Genomic DNA, 20,804 nt, shown 5'->3' with positions numbered 1-20,804 from the left:
TGGAAGACTAGTCAAGAAGACACCATGCCTAATACTTCACTTCAAAGAATGAATCCCTTTGAAATCAGCAGTTTATGCATGAAGGCTGCCACTCTATACAGTCTGGTACCAGATGCTTGTGAAACAGCTCAGAACGATCATAAAATGTACATACACATTACAGTACAATACCATAACGCAGAGGGCACGTAGAAGTTGCCTTACAACCTTAACCCTAACACTTATTAGCTTTTAATTTCTTAATTAGGCATGTAATTACATTTTACTTTATAATGCTTATCAAAGCATTAAACAGCAGCAGATGCACTAAAGCCATCTGTCTACAAACTCAGAGGGATGGTTGTTACATTTGATTATCCTCAGTTCAAACACAAAAAGTCATCTTCAGTCAGAAGGATCAAAATATTCATGAAAATAATTGTGCATTCCTTTTTTTTAAGTGCTGAATGATGCCATGTATTTGCTAGAAAATTATTTACGTTCAGCAATGGAAAATGCTGCAGATATGAATCCTTTTTAGCTTATTTAGCTTTTATTGTCTGACCTTCAATTTCAGGTCTAAAGAGGAGGAACTAGATCCATGTTTTCAGAGGAACTGTTCTATATCACGAAGAAATCTAGAATGCCCAGTCTTTTGGAAACTACATGCTAGATGCCAGTAAACGGGGGCATTTCCTCAGACTAAAGCTCTTCTTTTTAAAGTAACTGGGGCTTAGGTTGTGTGTCTAAATACCTCCACTTCCAGGGACAGGAAGAATTTGGTCTTAGCAGTATCAAATGTATTAATGGTTTTGGAAATTCTGTACTTGCAGATCATTAAATATGAACTTCCATAGCTTATATGTACTGTTTTGCAGTTGCAATTAAACATATGTAGCAAGAATTTTGACAAATCAATCGAGACAGCATCACATCTCTCTAGGTATCTCTCTAGATACCTATTAGTGCCTCTGCTAGGTGCAGACATCTGTTGAAAAAAATGACAGACATACAAATTGCAAAGCAGTGTTTTTCAACTAACTCCTTTATCCATTCCTGAAGTACCCCCAGTGCCACAAAGATGTGCTAATCCTGGACAGTGGCAACTATACAAATGTTACATTTCTTCCCCCTTTTGTTAATGAACATAGCAGCAGAATGAGGAATGCATAAAAACAACTCAGCAGCATAAGATAAGTCATCCTGGACTTAATCCAGAACCAATGGCTCTCATCAGGGAGGCTTTTGCTGCAGAGACAAACCCTTTCTGCATACAGCTGTTTAGCCATTCTGCTGGGAAAACTCAACAAAACATGAGCTGTGCACATCTGGACTAGCATTTGAAGATATTTGTGACACTACAGGCAGCCACTTAAACCCACTGTTCATTAGCTGAGTTAATACACCATGGTTTTTGTAGCAGGAAAGTCACTGGAATTTAGGCATCTCAGAATCTGTGAGAAATCCCATCCCACATGTTAGTGGTTAATTCAAATTTAGCTGTCAATTTCAGTAACCTCCCATTTTGGCCATATTGCCCAATGTAAATGACAAACATGAACAAAGTAGCATAGGAGGTTTTGGTTCATCTTACTTTCTAGCTATTTTTTTCCAGTTGTTATTATGATCACAAGCGTAGAATTGAAACCAGGAAAATTTACACAGTATGACTTGTCTGAAAAAATGATTAATAGCTCAAGATAAATACATTTAGTGAATACTTACTAATCCCTTTTTCTTTTGGAGCAATCTTCTCAATATCCTTCAGCTGGAACACATCTTTCTGTGCAAAACATAAAAGACACTTTAGCTCCAAGAGACAGCATCAACTAAGCCTCAGTGGTTTTCTGATAAATCAATACCAACAAAAGCAAGCAGGATATATAATGTATGCTTATGTTTTGCTAGGGAAATATGCTGCAGATATCTCAAGAATATTAGAAGATTGAGTATTTTTTTAAAAAAGAAGGGTTATTACAGTAACAAGCCCTCTTCTTTTCTTTGTTATTCACCATCTCTTCTCTAAAGTTAGCCTGTAAGCCTCATAGGGCAGACAGAGCCAAGGCTAGATTGCCAGCACCAGATGCTCTGTGTTGCTCAAGTATTCGAATGTCACCATGACTTTTTTTTTTTTTTTTTTTTTTAAATAAAGAGGTGAAACATCTTGTGTTTCCTATGCCACTGATGCAATGGCAGCACTGTCCTTGAATCTCCAGGTTTCTCTTCTCCTCAGTAACCTCTCTCAGGTCTGCTCTCATTTTTTCTCTTTTGACACTTTGAGTTCTTCTTCCTCCCATAAAGTGCAGGGAGATCATTCCTGATGCCTCGCTATTCCTCTTGTAGTTCTCGAAATTAGAGGGTCTGTGCCCAGTTCCCAAAAAGAGAGTTGGGTAAGAACAGCTGTGCATCCTCACTGCACTGCTTCATCAGGGGACCAGCCACATGCCCCAAAGCTACGTAAATCAACAATTATTTATAATTATAATTTACACATTAATGACACAGGGCATCAGTTAGAAGCACAGTACACCCAATTCATGTTTATCTGCAGTTTGCCTCCCTTGAGCATCATTTTTCCTACTGGATATAAATCAAGGATAATTGATAAAAAGTTACTCACTGTTTCAAAAAAGATCTCCATCATGCGAGCTCTCTTCTCTTCAAAGCTTAGTCCTTTTTTCTTGGACTAGAAGAAAAACAAAAACAAACTAACAGAAAAAAAAAAGTATTCCATACTCTGCCATTTTGCTCAAACTGTGTATCTCTGTGTATCTGATTACCCCTAAGTTATATTACTCTGCCATCTTTTAAAATAACCTTAAAACACCACTTCCCATAGAGTTTCAAATGGGCTTCTATCCCAAAGAAACATTACACCAAGCTAATCCACCTGCAATAAATTAACCCGTACACATATTAAGTTTGGAACCAATCTGTTATGCAACCCAATCCATCTCGAGCCTCACTGTTTCTTGGCACATCCAAATAGTTCCTGTTTTTTTGATTATTATTAAACTTAAAAATTGCAGCTACACCTTTTCTCGGTAACTTGCCCAAGTGGCCTGAAGAAGATAAATTGGGTCTTTTGCTTTTTAAAAATTGTTTATAATCTCTTTTTATAGAGACACTGATAAGAAATGTAGGCCATTTAATTTCTTTTTAAGGAGTTAAAGTACACCTTCAGGTATTAGGCTTTTCTGCAAATTCCCTATGCAATTTTATAATTTCAAGGTCATATTTTAAAAGCAACATTTCTTTTATTCTCTTCCTTATACCTGTGGGAACAAGCAGCAAAGGGTACTGATTAAAATAGAAGTGCTGAAGTGACTACTCACAAACTGCAACCAGTAATACACACCAGAGAAATTTCTTCCTCTGATCACTTTCGAAGATATTATTTTGGCTTGTCCTTGTAACATTAGGATATGAAATCATTTGTGGAGAATCGGGCTTCTTTTTTTTTCCAAATTAGTAATATTTCACACAGACTTTCACAGTCTAAAAGCGGTACCGTAACTTCACTCGAGGTGGCTGTTTGGGGGGAGGAAAAAAAATGGTGCTGCCCCCTTCCCCAGTCTCTGGTTTGCAGGGTGTGAGATCCTGCCCATACTGCTAGGAAATTAAGGTGCTGAGAGGAAGCACAAAATAGTCCAAAAAGGGTCACCCTTCAATAAAAATAAATAAATAAAAATAGAAAACATAAATAACGTTTCTCTTCGATAAAAAAAAGACATAAATAATGTTTCAATGAAATTGGGAGATTCTAAGAGGTGCTATTTTGAGAAGGAAGGCTCTTGCTTTGCTAGCAGGTACGTACAGCACCCGCTGCTTACTATATATACGTATATATATGTATATATAGGCAGTGAGCCTCCCGCCCGCTCCCCTGGAAGCGATGGCGCTGCCGGGCCCGGGCCGGCGTTTCCCGCCTCGCGGAGGCGCCGCGCGGGCAGCCGTTACCCGCAGTAACGGCAGTAACGGCCTCCCCGCCCCGCTCCGCGCCGCCAAGCCCGGCCGGGCCCCGAGCCCCGCCGCCACGGCGGGCAGCGAGGCGCGGCCCGGCGGCACCCGGGGCCGGTGCGGGGGTGAGCGCCGCCGCTTACCATGTCGCCTGCGCCCGGCGCCCTGTTTGATTTCGGCGCCGCCCGCGGGGAGAGGCCGCCGGGAAGGCGCCCGTAGCGCAGCTCGCAGCGCCGCCTGGCGCCGCCCGCCCGGCCCGGCGCGGCCCCACGAAGGAGGAAGGGGGCGGCACCGCCGCGTGCGCGCGGCGCCACGAGGCGGAAACGCCCCGCACGGCGCCGGGTGCGAGCGGGGCCGCCGCCGCCGCCGCTCACCCCTGCGGCCGGAGCGCCCGTTCCGCGGGGCTGAGGAGCGGGCCCTAGAGCCAGGCGCCCCCAGGCCGAAAGGGTTAAGAATTGTGAGACCTGAAGTTGTCTCTTCTGGTCTGACTTCGTAATCGGCCGTGCTCTGGAACTTCCTGCTTGCAGCGCAGCTTTGCTAGTACAAGCACACACCGACCAACTAATGGAAATGAGTAGCTTAAGCACTAGTGCTTCGCTGTCTAGGCCTTTCACCAAAAGAGTAGGTGCACACTCTCATGCACAGCTCCATCACGGATCTGAGGGGCAGTACCCTTCACCCGCAGGTAGGAATGGACAGCAAGTGGAAGGCACCTTTTCCACCAGCACAGCTGGGGTCTGGAGGGAACATCTGCCCTTGAAAACCACATTGACTCATCCAGGTCACAGAGATAATTTTGTCTGGTGCAAATTAGCAATTACTCACAGGAACTATCCGTAAAACTATGGGACAATTAACTTCATGAAAGCACAGCTGGATGTGGAGAACAATAGCCTGAGGAACAACAAAAGGCTTTTGGATGCAAAATGAGATGCAAATGGTAAGCACTGTGCAGAGGTAGCTGCTGGGCACCTCAATATGGCACTCAAAATACACGCACACGTAACTGTTGTGGCCTTACCGTGCTTACGAAATATCTGAAAAATCACGCTCTCATATTTGTGCAGAACATAAGTATCTTGGGAAGGCAAAAGATGAAGCTGGCTGTTTACTGCAATTTTTTTCCCAGTAAACAGCCATATTTCCCACTCTGCACATCTTGCCTGTCTGATTTTGCTAGTTGTCATTACATCCTTTGGGGATGTAATGATACAGGGGACAAAAGCCAAACAAAACCTCCTACATAATGCTGAACTTCAGAGCAGATATATGACATAGTGCAGTAAATTCAGCACCAGAAAAAACTTTTCTGGGGGTCAATAAAAGACAGTGTTGTAATAAGGGGAAAAAAGCCTCAAAGCCCAGCTGCTGTAAGAATCTCTTGCTTCTTACATGATTTCCCGATCACATTGGTTTCTCAAAGAATTCAGCTTGGAGAGTTCACCAGCAACCAGGAAGACCAAACTACTATCTAAAAGGAAAGTTACCATGGCTTAAATGATCGCTCATATAGGGAGAGCCAGGCTGAGCTCCCCAGCCGGTTGCCTTTTCCTCCCCCAGAGTTATATTTGGTCCCCACAGCAGCAGACCCCGGGAAGGCCCTCGCTGAAAGGGTCTGTACTTCTGCAATACAGACGAAAGCGCCCGTGACTCCATCTCAGCACCCCAGTGGCCATGACCCATGACTGAACTTCAGGAGGAGGGGAGAAGAAAAGGAAGCTCCGGCTCCCCACCCTCTTCCCAACAACCCAAGTCTCTCTTTCCTCTGCCTCTGCATGACAGTTAAACACTCCTGAAACAATTACAGGTTTCCTGCCTTGTGACCTATGGGATCCAGGTTTCCTTTTGGAAAAAAATACCTCTGCATTACAGGGATATTTTTAGGGGCAGTAAATATGAGGCATACAAAAAATAAATCCTCAACCATGAAAATAACAGAGGAAACAAGCTTTATTGTTTGAAATTTTGTGCGTGGTAAAGGTACATATTTGACTCTGGTTTTCCTACATTTCCAAGAGAGTAAATTTTGTTTTTATCATCAGCTAAAGCATTGAAAATACCGTGGCACACATGAAGCTAAAACTATACACACACACACACACACAAACACTTTGATGCATGTTTTTGATCCTTAAGGAGGCAAAGTTTGTATTTAGCCTCCCTGGGGTTAGAAAGAAAGGAAAAATAGGAAAAAAAAAAGGGAAGAAAGGAAGAAAAGAAGAAAAGAAAACAAGTGGCAAGAATATTTCATTATCAGTTTACAGACAGTGCAAGACTTACATGTACACTAAACATATGGAATTGACTTACAAAGATGGAATGTACAAAAACTTTAAAAAGGAAAAAAAAAGAAAGAAAAGACAGAGTCCTAGAAGCGGAAAGCTCCAGTGTATCGGCTGGCAAAGACGTCGAACACAGGGATACCGCCATACACCCTGCAGCCTCAGGAACATTCCCGTGTCATCGCGCCAGAGCAGGAGTGTGCCGGCTAAGGCCGTGTTGCTCCCAAACATGAACCCCAGTGCTGTACATTCATCAGAAGTAACACAACCAAGTGGGCACCGTCCTGCCCCAGCGCACAAGTACTGCTCGTGCACGCTCCACAAACACGCCAAAACAATCGCTGCTCTCAATTTCTTAAGAAAGGTTTCAACATACATCGTGCTTTCGTGACTAGCTGGCGCCCACAACTGCAGGTCATTTCTTTATAACAAACACAATGTATTGGGCACTTGGAGAGTTCTCAATATGGCAACACTAGATCCTTAGTTAAAAAAATATTGACATAAAATGGAAAGCCCTCTAGCTTTTACAGAAGAGTATTTACTAATAAATAACTCTCGATCTACATTACACAAACGCTTCTCTTAGGCCATTTTCCTTTTCAACTACTTTGCTGTTTCTTCAACCAATGTAAAATCCCCCACTGATTGCATTGGATTTAACTGAATGGATCCTTTTATACTATTCAAGAAATAACAAAAATGCAGTTGGCTAGTTTGTCCTAAAATACTCCAAATTACACAAATTCTGATAACCTTTTGAGATGACTTTTGAGCTGAAGATCAGTTAAACGAAGCACATACTTTCAGCATTTAGGCTGCGCTGCTCGTCAGTTAGCATTCCCAGGAAGTCGAGGGGACCTTTGGCTATGCTGAAATTGGCCGCAGAATGCCTAGAAAGCCTTTAGTAAATGCTAGCAGCTCAGTAAAGCAAGAGTGCGATTCGGACGTTCACTTAATGGGATGTGAAAATAACCTGTCATTTTCTAGAACAGAATTTCTGCTTTGGTTGCTCACTCTGAGTTTTGTAAGCCAAGCATTTTAGCTAAGTTGGCTTCAGACATACGCTGTAAAAGCAACGCGTTTGCCAGTCTGTCTGTGTCAGGCAGGCAAGCTCAACCTTTGGAAATGAATACCCTTGACCACTGAATTTAAAATTCTAATTGGCAGCATTCGCCATGTGAAGGAATTCCAAATTGGTGCCCTTTTTCAGCAGCAGTGAGTGCTGCTCTGGTGATCATGGCTGAAAATTCAATGAGATGGAGAAAAAAAAAAACTTCCATCTTAGGAGAACCCACCATCCTCACTAATGTCTGTTAGTTTGGGTTCTGGGGGGTCGTGGGGAGAGTTCCTCATTTGATAAGGATAGAGTGGATAGAGGTTTTAGAAAATGTTGCCGAGTCAAAGAGGGGCAAAATCTTTCAAAGGAAATGGTATGCATGGAATAGTGTAGCCCTAAGTGTATGTTTTGACATATAGCTTAGGGTCTGGTTCCTGTGATCCTCAGAATTCCTGGCAACGGAGGATCTGGCCTTGTTTCTTGAGTGGAAACCATTCAAGTTTAGTAAAATACTATTACAGAAATCCAAATCTGGAACCAAAGTGGATTAATGGTACCCATAACTGACGGCAAGAGCCCACTTCTGATTTTAAGTTTCTACCTCAGAGAATCAATGCAATATTTTTTCTCTCTTAGTAAATATGATGGAAATGTTACATATCTTTTTTATTGATAAATAAATAAGGGCATTTAAGTTAGAAACTGTACGTGTGTCAGAACGTTGTTCATAAGGACACTTACTAGACAATTACTTGATGGTCATAAAATTTGATTTGCAATTTCACAAGACTTTGAGAGGACAGTATTTTATGTAGTAACTGAGGTGACTGTATCTCCTTTGGAATTTTAGGACAAATTCATTTCAGAAGATACTTTGTTCTCTTTGTAATAACAGACTTGATTTTTTACATTTCAAAAATACTACCACCAGCTTATTAGCCATATTGTATGGTCTAAACCATAAGCCTTTTACATAAAACAATTACTCCAATGAAGCAATGACAGTTGTCTTGAAAAAGATTTTGCAAAATCGGTTCTTATAAGCAAAAAATAACATGGGAATCAGAAGGAAATATTTCTAAGAAATAGCAATTAAAAACAAACAACAAAAAACAAACTCCACATGAGTCTGCATTTTTACAAGTCAAACACATCTTTACAGAAAATTATTAGCTTTTCCTCAAATTCATTGAAACAACCTTAACCTTTTAGAAATAAGACAAATATTTGTAACACATAATCCCACAAAAATTTCTTCCAGTTTTGCAGACATGCTTAAAATACTATCCTGGTCCTGACCCAATGTCCTTTTGTTTCAAATCCCTAAAAAGTAGAAAGAGAGATTCTTCTTCCCGGACTATTTCAGGCATTGGCAGCAGGCCAGCCAGCTCCTTAGATGAGGTCTCAGAGTAAGCGCCACTCTATATCAGGTTATGGCAGCAACACATCTTTTGACCATCAGGTTTAGAATTAATAATAAAACCAATGTGACTTTAAAAAGACAAGTAAATACTTAAAAAAAAATAAAAATAGAACCAAGTAATATGATTGTAATATAACTTCCAATTAAATTAGTATTTCAACAAAGAACACAGTAGAGATACCCGGCAGGAAGAAAGGGGGCCGTTTTTCAGAGTACTGCCATTATCAAATGGCAGACATATGTTCCAGTTTGCTGAAATAACCAACATTTACTCTGTTTTTGAATCAATCAGACATACATACATACATACATACATACAAACATACATACAAACAAACAGGAGTAAATCTTGCAGTCCTTATTTTGTTCTCTAACAAAATTCCCTTGATGAAGGACTTGGAGAATTTGTTCAAAGTCATTCTTTCTTGTAATGTATTATTTCTCATGTTAAAAACAAATAGCTTTGGTAACCCTTGGCTTTCTTATACAACCTCTGTTTACCACAGTCCCTTTGGTTGTATAAGGTAGGTCCTCCATAGGGGTACCTCTCTGGCTTTCTGTCCTGTGAGCTGCGGCATTTTATTTGTTCATATAATGAGTTGCCTTAAGGAGATACGGCAACGAACACATACAGAGGAGTGGCACACATGAGGTTAATTGAGTTGACATTGTAATAACCCTGATCCTAATGAACTGGTTTGGTGTTAAAAGGTCTGTCATTCTACAGAAATTCAGCTCTCACTAATGCATCTTTACAATTAAGGTTTTCCAGAGCTTTAGAAATGTCAGGCCTCTGCAAAGTCCTTACAGCACATTAAGCAAGAGGAGGAGTGAAAAATAAGCACATGAAACGATCCTTCATTCATCCCCCATGGTGAGGGAATTTGCATTGATTCTCATAGTGCTGAACGTCGAGCTGTGCTAGGTCTGATGTTTAGAACTAGACGGATTTTGTATGACTTAGCATTATACCTTTACTAAAAGGACCTACTTGTTATAATGATTAAGACTGAAGAATGATAAAAGTGTAATACCTACCATGATAATCAGATCTAGATTTCCAGGATCACCTCTGGGTTACATAATGCATAACTAACAACAACACTTTTTTTTTCAAATTTGGAAGCTCTAAACAGGAGCTACCCTTTGCAGTCTTCAAAAAGCTTTGGGGATTTTTTTCCCCCAGAAAAATTCCTCATTTTTGCCTAATTAGTTAATCCAGTTCCATAAGCTTCCGCCTATATTTAATATCACATTGTCTTTATGAATTAAGCTAAAGAGGATTTTGTGTGTTAACCCACACAATACGAAGTTCAGTGAGGAACCTAAGAGGTGCAAGTCCTATGTAAACAAGGTAAGTTTGGAAATTAACATGAGAGGTCCATAAGAGACTCCTTCATTATTATAAACAAACTCATTAAAGTAGGAGACACTCTGTATTGGATCTCGGGGACCAGTCTTTCCATAGGGATGGATGATGATTCAGCTCCAGAGCTCATGGTTACTGTAAGTATCGATAGACCTTGAAGCAGTGATTTCCAGAGTCTGCAACTACCACGTGGCCATCTGAAGTGAGGGCCAGACCTTGGGGACCATAAAGCGGGTCAGCAGAGGTGTTGATGTAGGATAAAAATGATCCACTTCCATCAAAAACCTTTGAGGAGGAGAAAGCACATAAGAAATGTTATGAGTGAAGAAAAGAAAAAATAGCAGACAAAATTCTACTTTCAGTTACACTGTTATAATTCTAATTTCTGAAGCTGTTGGCATACACTAGAATAAACAAAGGAAGAATCTGATCTGGTGTTTTCATAATATGTGAATGCATATGCAAATACATTTTCATATTAAAAATAACTTATTTAGGGCAACCACAACCTTTTTCAAGAATTAAGCATACAATAAAATAGTAATAAAAAAAGCATATCAGTTCTTCCTTGCTCTAAAAATAGCCAACTACGAGAAATCAAACTCAATCAGCTCAGTCAACACCTCATTTTCCTAACAAACACTACTGTTGTGGCTAGCATGACTCTCCTGGGTTCCCACATAGAGAAAAACAGGATTTGTTTAGACTGTTGACAATGGGCCATGAGAAAACTCATCAGCTCACTCCTTTCCATATTCAGTGAACTAATATATAAGGTAATTTGTTTATTAGATATTCTTTGGCAAGTGAGGAAGGACTTACAGATTAGCACTTGAAAGATGAAAAGACTCAACTCTACATGAAAGCAGAATATTTTCTCAGCATTTAATATGGTAAAAATCTGCTGCATTTGCCTCAGGGTCTGAACAGATCATTGGCTTTTTATGCCTCCAATCTTTGTTATGGTGATTATAAATTACTATTGTCACAGTGTGGTTTATAAGTCTCCTAAGTCCTAATAGCTTCTGGGGAAATGTTTGGAGTCAAAGGCCTCAGTGACAGTAACTATCAGACTTGTTAGCAGTCACATGGAGTCACCACAGTGTGACACCACCTCTTCTAAAAGCAGACAGAGCAGCAGGCAGACAGAAAAAAATGAAAAAAAAATTGCTTCTGCTGCTGCTATCTTGCTTCTTAGAAAAAATGGTTATCAATGTTTTATGTTTCCTGATCAAGCACCTTCGAAAAATACAAATGTCTACCTGTATCCTGCTGTTTCCCCAATCTGCTACAATAATATTTCCATTAGAATCTACAGCTACTCCAGTTGGTGCATTAAATTGTCCATTTCCTTCTCCATTTGATCCAAACTTTAGTATGAATTCTCCCTCCTGGTTAAATACCTGTATGGATTTAAAAAAAAGTGAATATAGCATTATGTCAAATATTCCTAATCATCAACTACTACTTGGCCTGTTAACACAATTGGGAATTGAGAGTGCCCAGGAACAACCTCACTGACAAAGCTCCTTGTAAGGGTGAGTATTTATAGTTCTCGTGTTCTCTCGTTTTAGGAGTGTTTAACAGAGTGATATATTTACATTGCAAACAAAAACAAGTAAGGTTGGAGCAAGTCACTTATATCCACATTTCCAAATAGTTTGTAATTTCGAGCACTTGAAATCTCTAGGAAATTTTGAGTTATGAAGAAGAGATGACATCAGACAAGAAAATGGTAAGGAATTCAGCATTCTGTACTCTGTGGGCTGCTGAGCAGCTGCATTTGCTGTGATGGTGGATGGCAAGTTCAGACAATAGAAAATGGAATCAATCAAGGAATATTCTGTTAGCAATCTTGAGGCACCAGTGGGGCCAAGTGACATAGAGGACAGACCATTTACAACACATCGTGACTATCTCCATCACTTCGGTCCATCTTGGACTCAGGTTCAGCTATTCTACAGGGTCCATGGGCATTCCTGGGGAATGACTGTGGCCTGCCCAAGAAAATGCCAGGACCTGAGAAGTGCCCAGCGCTCACTGAAGTGCTCGGAAGGCAGAAGATGTGCGGAAACCAGCCTCTTCTGGAACACCCAAGTAGACAAAGTTATTTGGGAGGGGGGAAATGATGCTGGTGCCTCAAATGATGAAAAAATGAGGAAAGAGGTCAAGTGATAAAAAAATAAAAAGATGCATCACTCTCTTCATGGGTTGGTCCATGTGGACGGTCACTGAGAGAACAAGGGAGAGGCCTGCATTGATTTTCCATAGAGGATGTGCAAAGGATGCATATGCTTGAAGGTTGAAAGGGCAGAGAGGATACTTTTGCCAAATGATGATGTTTCATTTAAGGCATAAGAGGTTTTGGAAGCCATCACAGCAATCTGAGGGCCCCAAACTTACTCTCTGCTTTTGTCCCCTACTATCTAGAAAGAGATAATTTGCCTCATTGAATGTGAAAATAACTCTCTAAAACATTCACAATTAGCTGGACTTGTACTAGAGAACACTAAAAAAAAATAAGAATCTTGTCCAGTTAGAACCAAATTAGAACAAATAACATTTTTATCCCACTGAGTCAGACGAGAGACAGATGGGAACGCTCTGTTCTCATTAGGGATGGAGTCATTTTAAATTTACTAAGATGCCACACTTCTTGCATCTCTTCACTTGCTTTTGTTCATTGCAGGTTGCCCTCATTACAAACTCTCCCCAGGCGTTCTTGTTAGCGCAGGAAGCCCTGTTGGTGAAGGGGTAATTTATGGATTCGGGGGCCTCCTGCTGCTACGCCACACAAACACGCTGCGTTAGGGCTCTGCAGCAGTCTCCGTTTCTTTGTTGTAATCCAGACCGCATGAACTGCTACTTCCTCTCCAATTCCAAAGCATACATAGGCGAGGTCACTATTCAAAAGCGATATGAGTCAACACCACTAAAGATGCAATACTGTATTCAGGTACATAACAATCAGCAGTATGGAGGCTGGGATCCCATAGGCCACGTACGACAGTTAACGTTTCAGTTACGAACGCTGCTGAACTGCTGGGCTGCACCCTTCTCTGCAGTGAGGAAAGGGGGGTTCCAGCAGCGGCGCGAGCAGCTGGCGGCAGCCGAGCTGCGCCGAGCCCAGCGTCGCAGGGCACCGGGAGGGAGCTGGGGCTGCCGAGAGCAACCGCGCGCAGGTGGAGAACTTCTTACGCGTGGCCTGTAGCTCCTTAACACACACGTACCAGCAACGTGACACTTTAACAGCTAGCACAAGCAGACTGGTGTATCCGACCAGGACTGTTTAACATGCTTTGAGTCTGGACTTTCGGTACGTGTAAGGACTATTGGCCAGTTCCACTCGGTGCAAGGCTCACTGAGTGAAAACTGATAGTCTGTGTTACACGGGGGTTAGGACTATCGGGTCATAAATAGATCCAGTAATCTTAAAACCTACAAAGATGCAACTAACTTCCCTTTGTTACACTTGTATTCAACTAGAAGTATGGGAAGGTTTTACTGAAAAAATCTAAAACGGGTATCAGACTTTCTTAAAATAAGGAAGAGCATATGGTAAATAACAGGGTTAGCAGAGGGTTCATAGCAAGTAAGTGGATATTGTTGGTCTCAGCTACAACTTATGTTTAAGCAATTGAACTACAGAACATCACAGTGACACCAAAGACAACTAGTTATATTGTAGGGATGAAATAGTTAATGTAGAGTGTACTAATAAGCTAGTCAATACTTAGTCTCGAGGTGCAAGGACTCTTGATAATTGGCAAGACAGGTGGCTCTGCATGGAGGGGTTACCTATCTGCAAGGACTCCTGATAAATGGCAGGTCAGGACGTTCTGCATGAAGGGGTTGCCTATCTACAAGGACTCCTGATATATGGCAAGTCAGGATGATCTCCATGGAGGGGTTGCTTATCCAGAGGCCCCAGTCAGCAATAAAATATAGATAACATTGACATGAAAGCAGAACAGGAAAACGGGAGGGGGAACATTTTTGGGGTAAGAACAGTATAAAAGAGGGATGATCGAAGTGGTCGGGGTCCGTGGTGTGACCCCTGCATGGGAAAGCCCGGACCCCAGCTAGCTGGTAATACTTATTATCTTTCTCCTATCATTAAAAGCATAACATATTGAAGGTGTTTGCCTCTTTCTCTGTCAATTCGAAAACCGGACCTAACAATATCTCCATCGAGCAATGTGCTGCAGGCAAACGTCTCTGAACACAGAGTCCTCATATGTGAAACCTTCTTTCATATCAGGCCTCATATCTATACAACATTACTTCTCCATTTTTCTTAACAGCCTCTTTTTTTTTTCCAGGGAAGAAACATGGTAAAATAAAAATTTTCCAAATAGGCATTAAATGACAGTACCTTGACAGAATGGTTATGAAAATCTGTAACAATAATTTCATTGTTGCTGTTTACAGCTGCAAAATGAGGACCTGCAAGGCAGAAGAAGAATAAAAGAATAAAAATTATACTATTAGGTCAAAAGCTTTGCTTACATATAAAAATTATTCAGTCCGCCAGAAGATTATGTTTGATTTCTGATCAATAAAATTGGGAATGTCAATTTTAAATTCAAAGTACTTTCTATTCCATGTTTAAAAAGGTCAGCATGTCTTTTTGAAAACATGGATCATTTTGTTTTCAACCATTCAGCAGTGTTATCAATCAGCATTGTTCAGTCCTTCCTCTCTCATATACAGATGACCATGTAAATATGTATCTGCTCATTAACAAGACAAAACAGGCAGTGCTTAGGGATACGTTTGTACACCTATTGAAAAGAGTTTTCAAAAATATTCATGTAAAGTTTTAAATGTAAACATCTATGCTTTGTATATTTACTTCTCACAAGCATTTCAGCAAGCAAATTTTAGAACAAACAGTAAAGTTACGTAGGAGAAATTAAGGCAGTTGCTAAGAGTCTAAAAAACATTTATGAATATTGTTAGGAAAAAAAATTGTTTTGCTTTTTATATTGAACTATGCATACAAGCTGAGTAAAAACAGGTTGTATAACCTGAAAACAGGCAGGAACCTGAGTAAATATACATGTCACTATTTTGGCTTACTAAAATCAGAACGAATCAGACTGCAGTTTTCACAGTACAATATAAGATACAAAAAGGGTGAAAATCTTTGCACTCAAATCTTCATGTAATGACAATTCACCTGCTTCATGCAGTCTGTCACCAAGAAGATATGATACTTTTCTCAAATCTACTATTACAGAGCAAACATGTTTTCATGAGGTATTATAAATTTTAAGGTCAAGGAAACTGGGCATACACAGAAAATTTTGCTGACATTTAGCTGTGTTAGAGCCAAAGTTCTGATAAAAGTCATACTTGTGTCATAACACATTGCAAGAGACCTCAAACAAGATTCAAGCAGTATACAATTAAAGCTAATTCTTCTTGGTGCTATCAAAGCATCAGACTAGTTTATACCGACTTAATCAAAGTGACCAAACACCTGCCAAGTGATGTGCATAGCTAATTTGGCAACTTCATTTCCAATCCTGAAAGAACAAAATACATGCCAGTTGTTGTCTAATTACTGAATTACCTAATTATCTAAAATACCTAATTACTTGTTCTTATTGAATGACACCATGGGCAAGCAGTCAGTTAAATACACAGGTGGCAATTTCCCCGAACTGGCATTTTCTATATGCATAACTCTGTCTTTCTGATATTGTCTTAACACTATCATATTATGCATATTTTTGAATATGAAGATGCTACTTAGGGCATTGCTTACTGTGTATATGATCATTGGAAACACAAGCATTGTGTTGGAGTTTATTATCATTTACAGATGATGTATAGATTACAAACCATTTATAAAACGCTATTTAAGATCAAAAGGTCGTTAATCTGAAATGCTTCCAAGCACAGAGAGGTAGAAAAAAAGACTGGTTACTGCTACGTTTGAAGAACAGACGTTTCAGTCTTCTTGACTGGTTAAATAAATGGTGAATAGCTGTACATGTAATAAACCTTTCCTGCCTCCAGGAGAAGAGCGTGTCAGATAAAGCATCTTCAACGTGCTCAAACATCGTGCAAATGCGAGCAGAAGAGGCAAGAAAAGGGGATTTACATATTACCATCCAGTGTACCTGCAAACTGCTTGTCACCGTTTCCTCGGCTCCCAAACCTGGTAACTATTTTCCCATTTGGCTGGAAGATGAACACACAGCATGCTTTATTGTCCACTACTATGATGTGACCATTACGATCCACAGAAACACCTTTAGGACCCATGAGTTTTCCAGACCCAATTTTGGCCTAAAAGGGAAAAGCACAAAACAGGAAGAAGTGTTGGCACAATAAGCAGTAAGTTTGTACAGTTCAGACATCTGCTGCAATATGGGAACACTGTGGGATGGAGTGAAATTATGTGATCAGAAGTTTGCCAGAGGAAGTCACTGCTTTTATCAGCTTTTTGCACACTTTGTCATTTTTTCCTTCATCTAAAAAGAACGAACACTTTCTCTAAGTCCATTGGCAGAGCAGAAAATCTACCACCTCGGCAACCAAAGAATCCAAATATAAAATTTAGGAATAACACAACCACCAGAACTGTGTGCTTTATAAAGTTTATGTGTCAACAACAATCAAAAACGGTGTATTGCCTACAGGAGAGGACAGGCTGGAGGTACCAGGGGGGAAAACAGACCCCGAGGACCTCTGGATACCATTCCTGAGTGCAGCCACAACTTGGTGGTGGCTGGGGAAGCAAACCCTTTACTGCTGCCTGCTACATGACAGAAGTCAGAGCTGCCTCTCCACACACCAAAGCAAGGAGGGATGTGCGCAACCCTCTGTTCTGCAGCCTTCCTTGGACAAACAAGGCACCACACAGCTCCTCGGCACTCTGGGAAGGAATCTGAGCAGAGCCAATGCCCGAGTTAACCTCAGCATCCTCTGCCAGACCCATCTGAGACAGCCTCACATATTGCCTAGACATCTGAGGCGAAGGTTGAAACCTGTGCAGCAGATAGGGCTGTGCTGCCGTGCTGCAAATAAAGCAATCTTTGAAACACTAAAAAGACAAGGTTTGCTTCAGTCTTACATGTAATAAAAATGTTTGCATCATTGTAAATAGGTCTTGTGACCTCCAAAACCATATGCCAGTATAATCAGCAACAAAAAGGTAAATAATACTGTAGCAATGGAAAAGCCTTCAGAGAAAATGAGGTGGATATCACATGCAGTGAGTTATTTGGAAAGGTAAATCAAAAATAAATCAGAAAATGTTAGAAGCGTAATGCACAGACACCAGAATAAGCTACTTAGCCTATTCTGCATGTATAAATGACTGTATAACTTATATAAACAGGCTATATGTGAATCAGTGTATTTACACAGATGATTAATTAGCATGTGTGTATGAGTGTGCATGTTATGACAGACTGGCTGGAGATGGACGACTAGGTTACATTTTAGCCTTCCTCTCCTTTTTCCCTTCTTAGCTATTTTTCTTTTCTGCACCGAGATGCAACTGTTCAGCAAAATCTTGTGTTTTGAGTTTGGCTCACACCTGCTTTCTATTCTAATCACCAATGGCAGTTCACTCTGCAGGACGAGGGGCTGTGGGCAATACTCCAAATTGCACCTCAGGCCGTTGCGGATGAGAGCAGTGAGAGCTCGGTAGGAAGATGAGCTTGTGATTGATCTCAGCCACTGTAACCAATACGTTATTGGAAGTCTTGTGATCATTGCTGCGACGAGTATGGTATAACTGAACGGGAGTAGTGAGCAGACTTTTTTCCCAATCTGCAGATAACTCCTGGTTAAAGAGCTGCAGCTAGAATGGACATAGTGGGCATTAGATGACTCTTTCTGAGCACTGGATCTGCAAACAGCAGCTACAGTCAACAACGCTCCTTGCAGAAGTGCACCAGTGGCCATCACTTGCCTGGTTATGCGCTTTGATTGCTTCACAAAAAGCAGCATGAGGGTAAGGGGATCTAAGAGCAACAGCCACCAAATCCCACCCCGCTCAGGGCAGGCAAAGCCTGGGGCAAAGCCGTTGCAGAACCGTGAGCTATCCAGGCATCCCTCCGCAAGACGTTAGGATCAATTCCCAAACTTACTCACATTTTGCACTAATTTGCTTTATTTTCAACCAGAGGCTCTAGAAACAGGTTTAACTGCATAAAATCAGTTGGCTTTTGACCTTTCAGCCAAGAACGGGTTGTAAGAATAGCAACAAATTGTTTGGCTTTTGGACTGTGCCAACTTATCTTTTTTTCCCTTCATGGCAGGCAGATTTTGAGCAGTTAAAACTGGTTGAAATATCTGGTCGAAATACCTGGTGTTCTGCCAGCCTGCTTACATCTCCAGACAGCCAGCCCAGAAATCTGTCCATGTTGAAGTAATGGATCATAAAGCTTCCCAATCCTATAGTAGTTTGTGAGAGACCAACCAACCAATAGGATCCATCCCTTTAGTGGAGAATATGGTTTCTTATTCCAAATCTGAATTTAAACAAAATAGATATTAAGATACACGTTAGTCCATGACTAACTACCTCAAGCTAGAAGAGGTTACAGGGCATGGAGAAGATCCATTACCTCATTCCTCTCAAACCTCAGAACATTTCAAAGCAACCATCCAAGCAGCTCAACTACCCCAAGTTAATGGCAGGCTCCTATTTCCCGGGGCACCCTCCTTGCTGGAGCTGCAGGCACAGACCAGGAGCCATCGGTTCTGGGCTGCCTGGGGCCCTGGGGCCTTCAGCTGCCAGCTCTCCTGCCCACCTTCTTTCAGTCTCAAGTAAAGAAAACTGCAGGGAGTAAATCTTGCAGCGGCGAGACTGTACTTAGCCAGCACGCAAAGATCATGTGTCTGCCTATGTTCAGGTATGTGTACATATATATATACTCACACTCTACAAATAGCTAAACGTTTAGGCAAAAATCACCAAAATACCCTTGAGGAAATTATCAAAAATGACTTTCTGTTCACCAGTGGAAAGATATGAGCAGACCCACAAAAATGCATTCAGGTTTGCACAAGAGCGAAGCAGGAAAACCATAAACCAAATGCAAATCAGTACATTTATTTCCTTTGGGGTTATTAAATCATGTTGCCTTCTTTCCTCTGGGATGCCAGTGTGTCTGTCTGCTTGTGCATTGCACCACGTCCTTACCATCTTTCCAAGATTCCTATGGAAAAATGACTCAGACTCATGAGTACAGCGTCTTCCTGCCCATATAAATACATATGAAAAAAATCATGAATAAATCATGTACTACACTAACAGGCACCCAGTGCTCAGAAGTGTAATAAAAATCACTATTCCTGGGCCAGGATTTAAAATGCAATTTTAAGGCGGCAATAAAATATGCCCAGCTTGCAGTGCTTGTTACTAAAAATCTCTATTTGCAGTTTAGATGTGCTGATGACACATCAGGGGTATGGGTGAACACTTGCTTTGTGTATTTTTTTTTTTCAGAAGGTTTCTTAGAATTACAAGTTTGATTATTTAGGACAGAACATTATGAAATCCAGTCACTCCTGTTAAGTATATGAATGGAAGCATTCTCAGACTTTTCTGCCATTAGAAATGAATAAAGTATAATGAATCACCTAAATGCTTAGTACAAATAATGTGCTTAAATGAATTCAGTTAAGGACATTATGCCCCTGATTTTATAGTCTCCTATGAATTTAAGCTTGTTTTCAAGAATGTGTTTACAAAGTCACCCTATTAGGGTAGAAAATATTGCACTGTAGGATATTCCCAGAGGTGCAAAAAACAGGTAGCATATATACAAAATTTAAAGGCTTTTTTTTTTCTTTTCCTTACAGTGGTAGGTTTGTTAGGGCTCAAAGTTTAGATTTACTGATCTTGTTACTGTCAGATTCAACGATTGTCAGGAATTAGTTTACAGACTTTAAACACACCTTTTTGACAATCTCTCTAACATGAAGATGCAGCTTTGTAGCATATTGCAACATCAAGCAACAAATGGATTTACCATCCATGTGACTATCTCAATTCAGCTGGGGCCAGTCATAACATTCCCCAGAACTATCTCTATCTAAACATGCAACCAGCTTCAGGCGGCTCCTGCCTTAATTCCTTAAACAAGACACAACATCACAGTCTGCCAAATAAAATATTTCCTTCCATCTTTTCCCACCATCTCAACCTGATGTCTTAACTTGACTTACAGCTCTGGTTGGCCGATAACAGTCTGTCTTAGAAGCGATCCTTCAAGCCTAGAAAGGAAACGGTTCCCTCCGGAGACGAGGCAGGGTCCCTGTGCTGCCCCACGCCAGCCACCCTTCAGCACATCTCGCTCTCACTGCCCCAGCTGCCTCCTCCTCTCTTTAGCCTCCTGATACCTCTTCTCTAATGAGTCTGTTAAGCAGTTTCCAAGTAATTTCCAGATGAAACCAGCACTGCCTTTATCTGCCTTTTACAGATGGTGGCACATCAATAGTCACCCATGAGACGTGTGGCTTAGCCAGAATCAGAAACCCCAATTCCCAAGACCCTGTCTGACGCGTTGCTGTTCTCGGCACAATGCAACCTTTCATTTGCAGAGACTCATGCTTTGGTCTAACCTTAGATTAAGGTTTGTCAAGCTCTACATTATGCAAGTTTTACAGCCTTGAGAAAACCCTGTTCTGTCTCCGCTCCTGCCAGAGGCCGAGGAAGGTGACACTTTTCTGCCTGGCACGGGAGCCTGCTGGGGTGCACCA

At 41.1% G+C, this 20,804-nt stretch overlaps 2 protein-coding genes across 9 annotated transcripts in view; both read right to left on the bottom strand.

Moving 5' to 3' along the window:
* MND1 (meiotic nuclear divisions 1) overlaps nucleotides 1-4,590 on the bottom strand; it is a 36,124-nt gene extending 31,534 nt beyond the window's left edge. The window contains exons 1-4 of the mRNA XM_088526484.1: nucleotides 4,554-4,590; nucleotides 4,083-4,357; nucleotides 2,600-2,665; nucleotides 1,705-1,762 (exon numbers count right to left, since the gene is read on the bottom strand). Coding sequence (XP_088382610.1) covers nucleotides 1,705-1,762; nucleotides 2,600-2,665; nucleotides 4,083-4,357; nucleotides 4,554-4,590 — 436 coding nt within the window. The remainder of the gene's footprint in view (nucleotides 1-1,704; nucleotides 1,763-2,599; nucleotides 2,666-4,082; nucleotides 4,358-4,553) is intronic.
* A 4,208-nt stretch (nucleotides 4,591-8,798) lies between these two features.
* TRIM2 (tripartite motif containing 2) overlaps nucleotides 8,799-20,804 on the bottom strand; it is a 90,373-nt gene continuing 78,367 nt past the window's right edge. For 7 of the 8 annotated variants that reach the window (XM_088526552.1, XM_088526554.1, XM_088526549.1 and 4 more), the window contains 4 exons: nucleotides 16,193-16,373; nucleotides 14,449-14,519; nucleotides 11,336-11,476; nucleotides 8,799-10,358 (listed from right to left, as the gene is read on the bottom strand). In XM_088526552.1, coding sequence (XP_088382678.1) covers nucleotides 10,206-10,358; nucleotides 11,336-11,476; nucleotides 14,449-14,519; nucleotides 16,193-16,373 — 546 coding nt within the window. In that variant the 3' untranslated portion in view covers nucleotides 8,799-10,205. The remainder of the gene's footprint in view (nucleotides 10,359-11,335; nucleotides 11,477-14,448; nucleotides 14,520-16,192; nucleotides 16,374-20,804) is intronic. The other variant, XM_010217623.2, reaches the window with a different exon arrangement.

The sequence above is a fragment of the Tinamus guttatus genome, unplaced genomic scaffold (assembly GCF_059628265.1).
Source record: "Tinamus guttatus ecotype Peru unplaced genomic scaffold, ASM5962826v1 Tinamus_guttatus_pri_ptg000247l, whole genome shotgun sequence".
NCBI classification, from domain to species: Eukaryota; Metazoa; Chordata; class Aves; order Tinamiformes; family Tinamidae; genus Tinamus; species Tinamus guttatus.
This window is presented reverse-complemented; position numbering and strand designations above follow the sequence as displayed.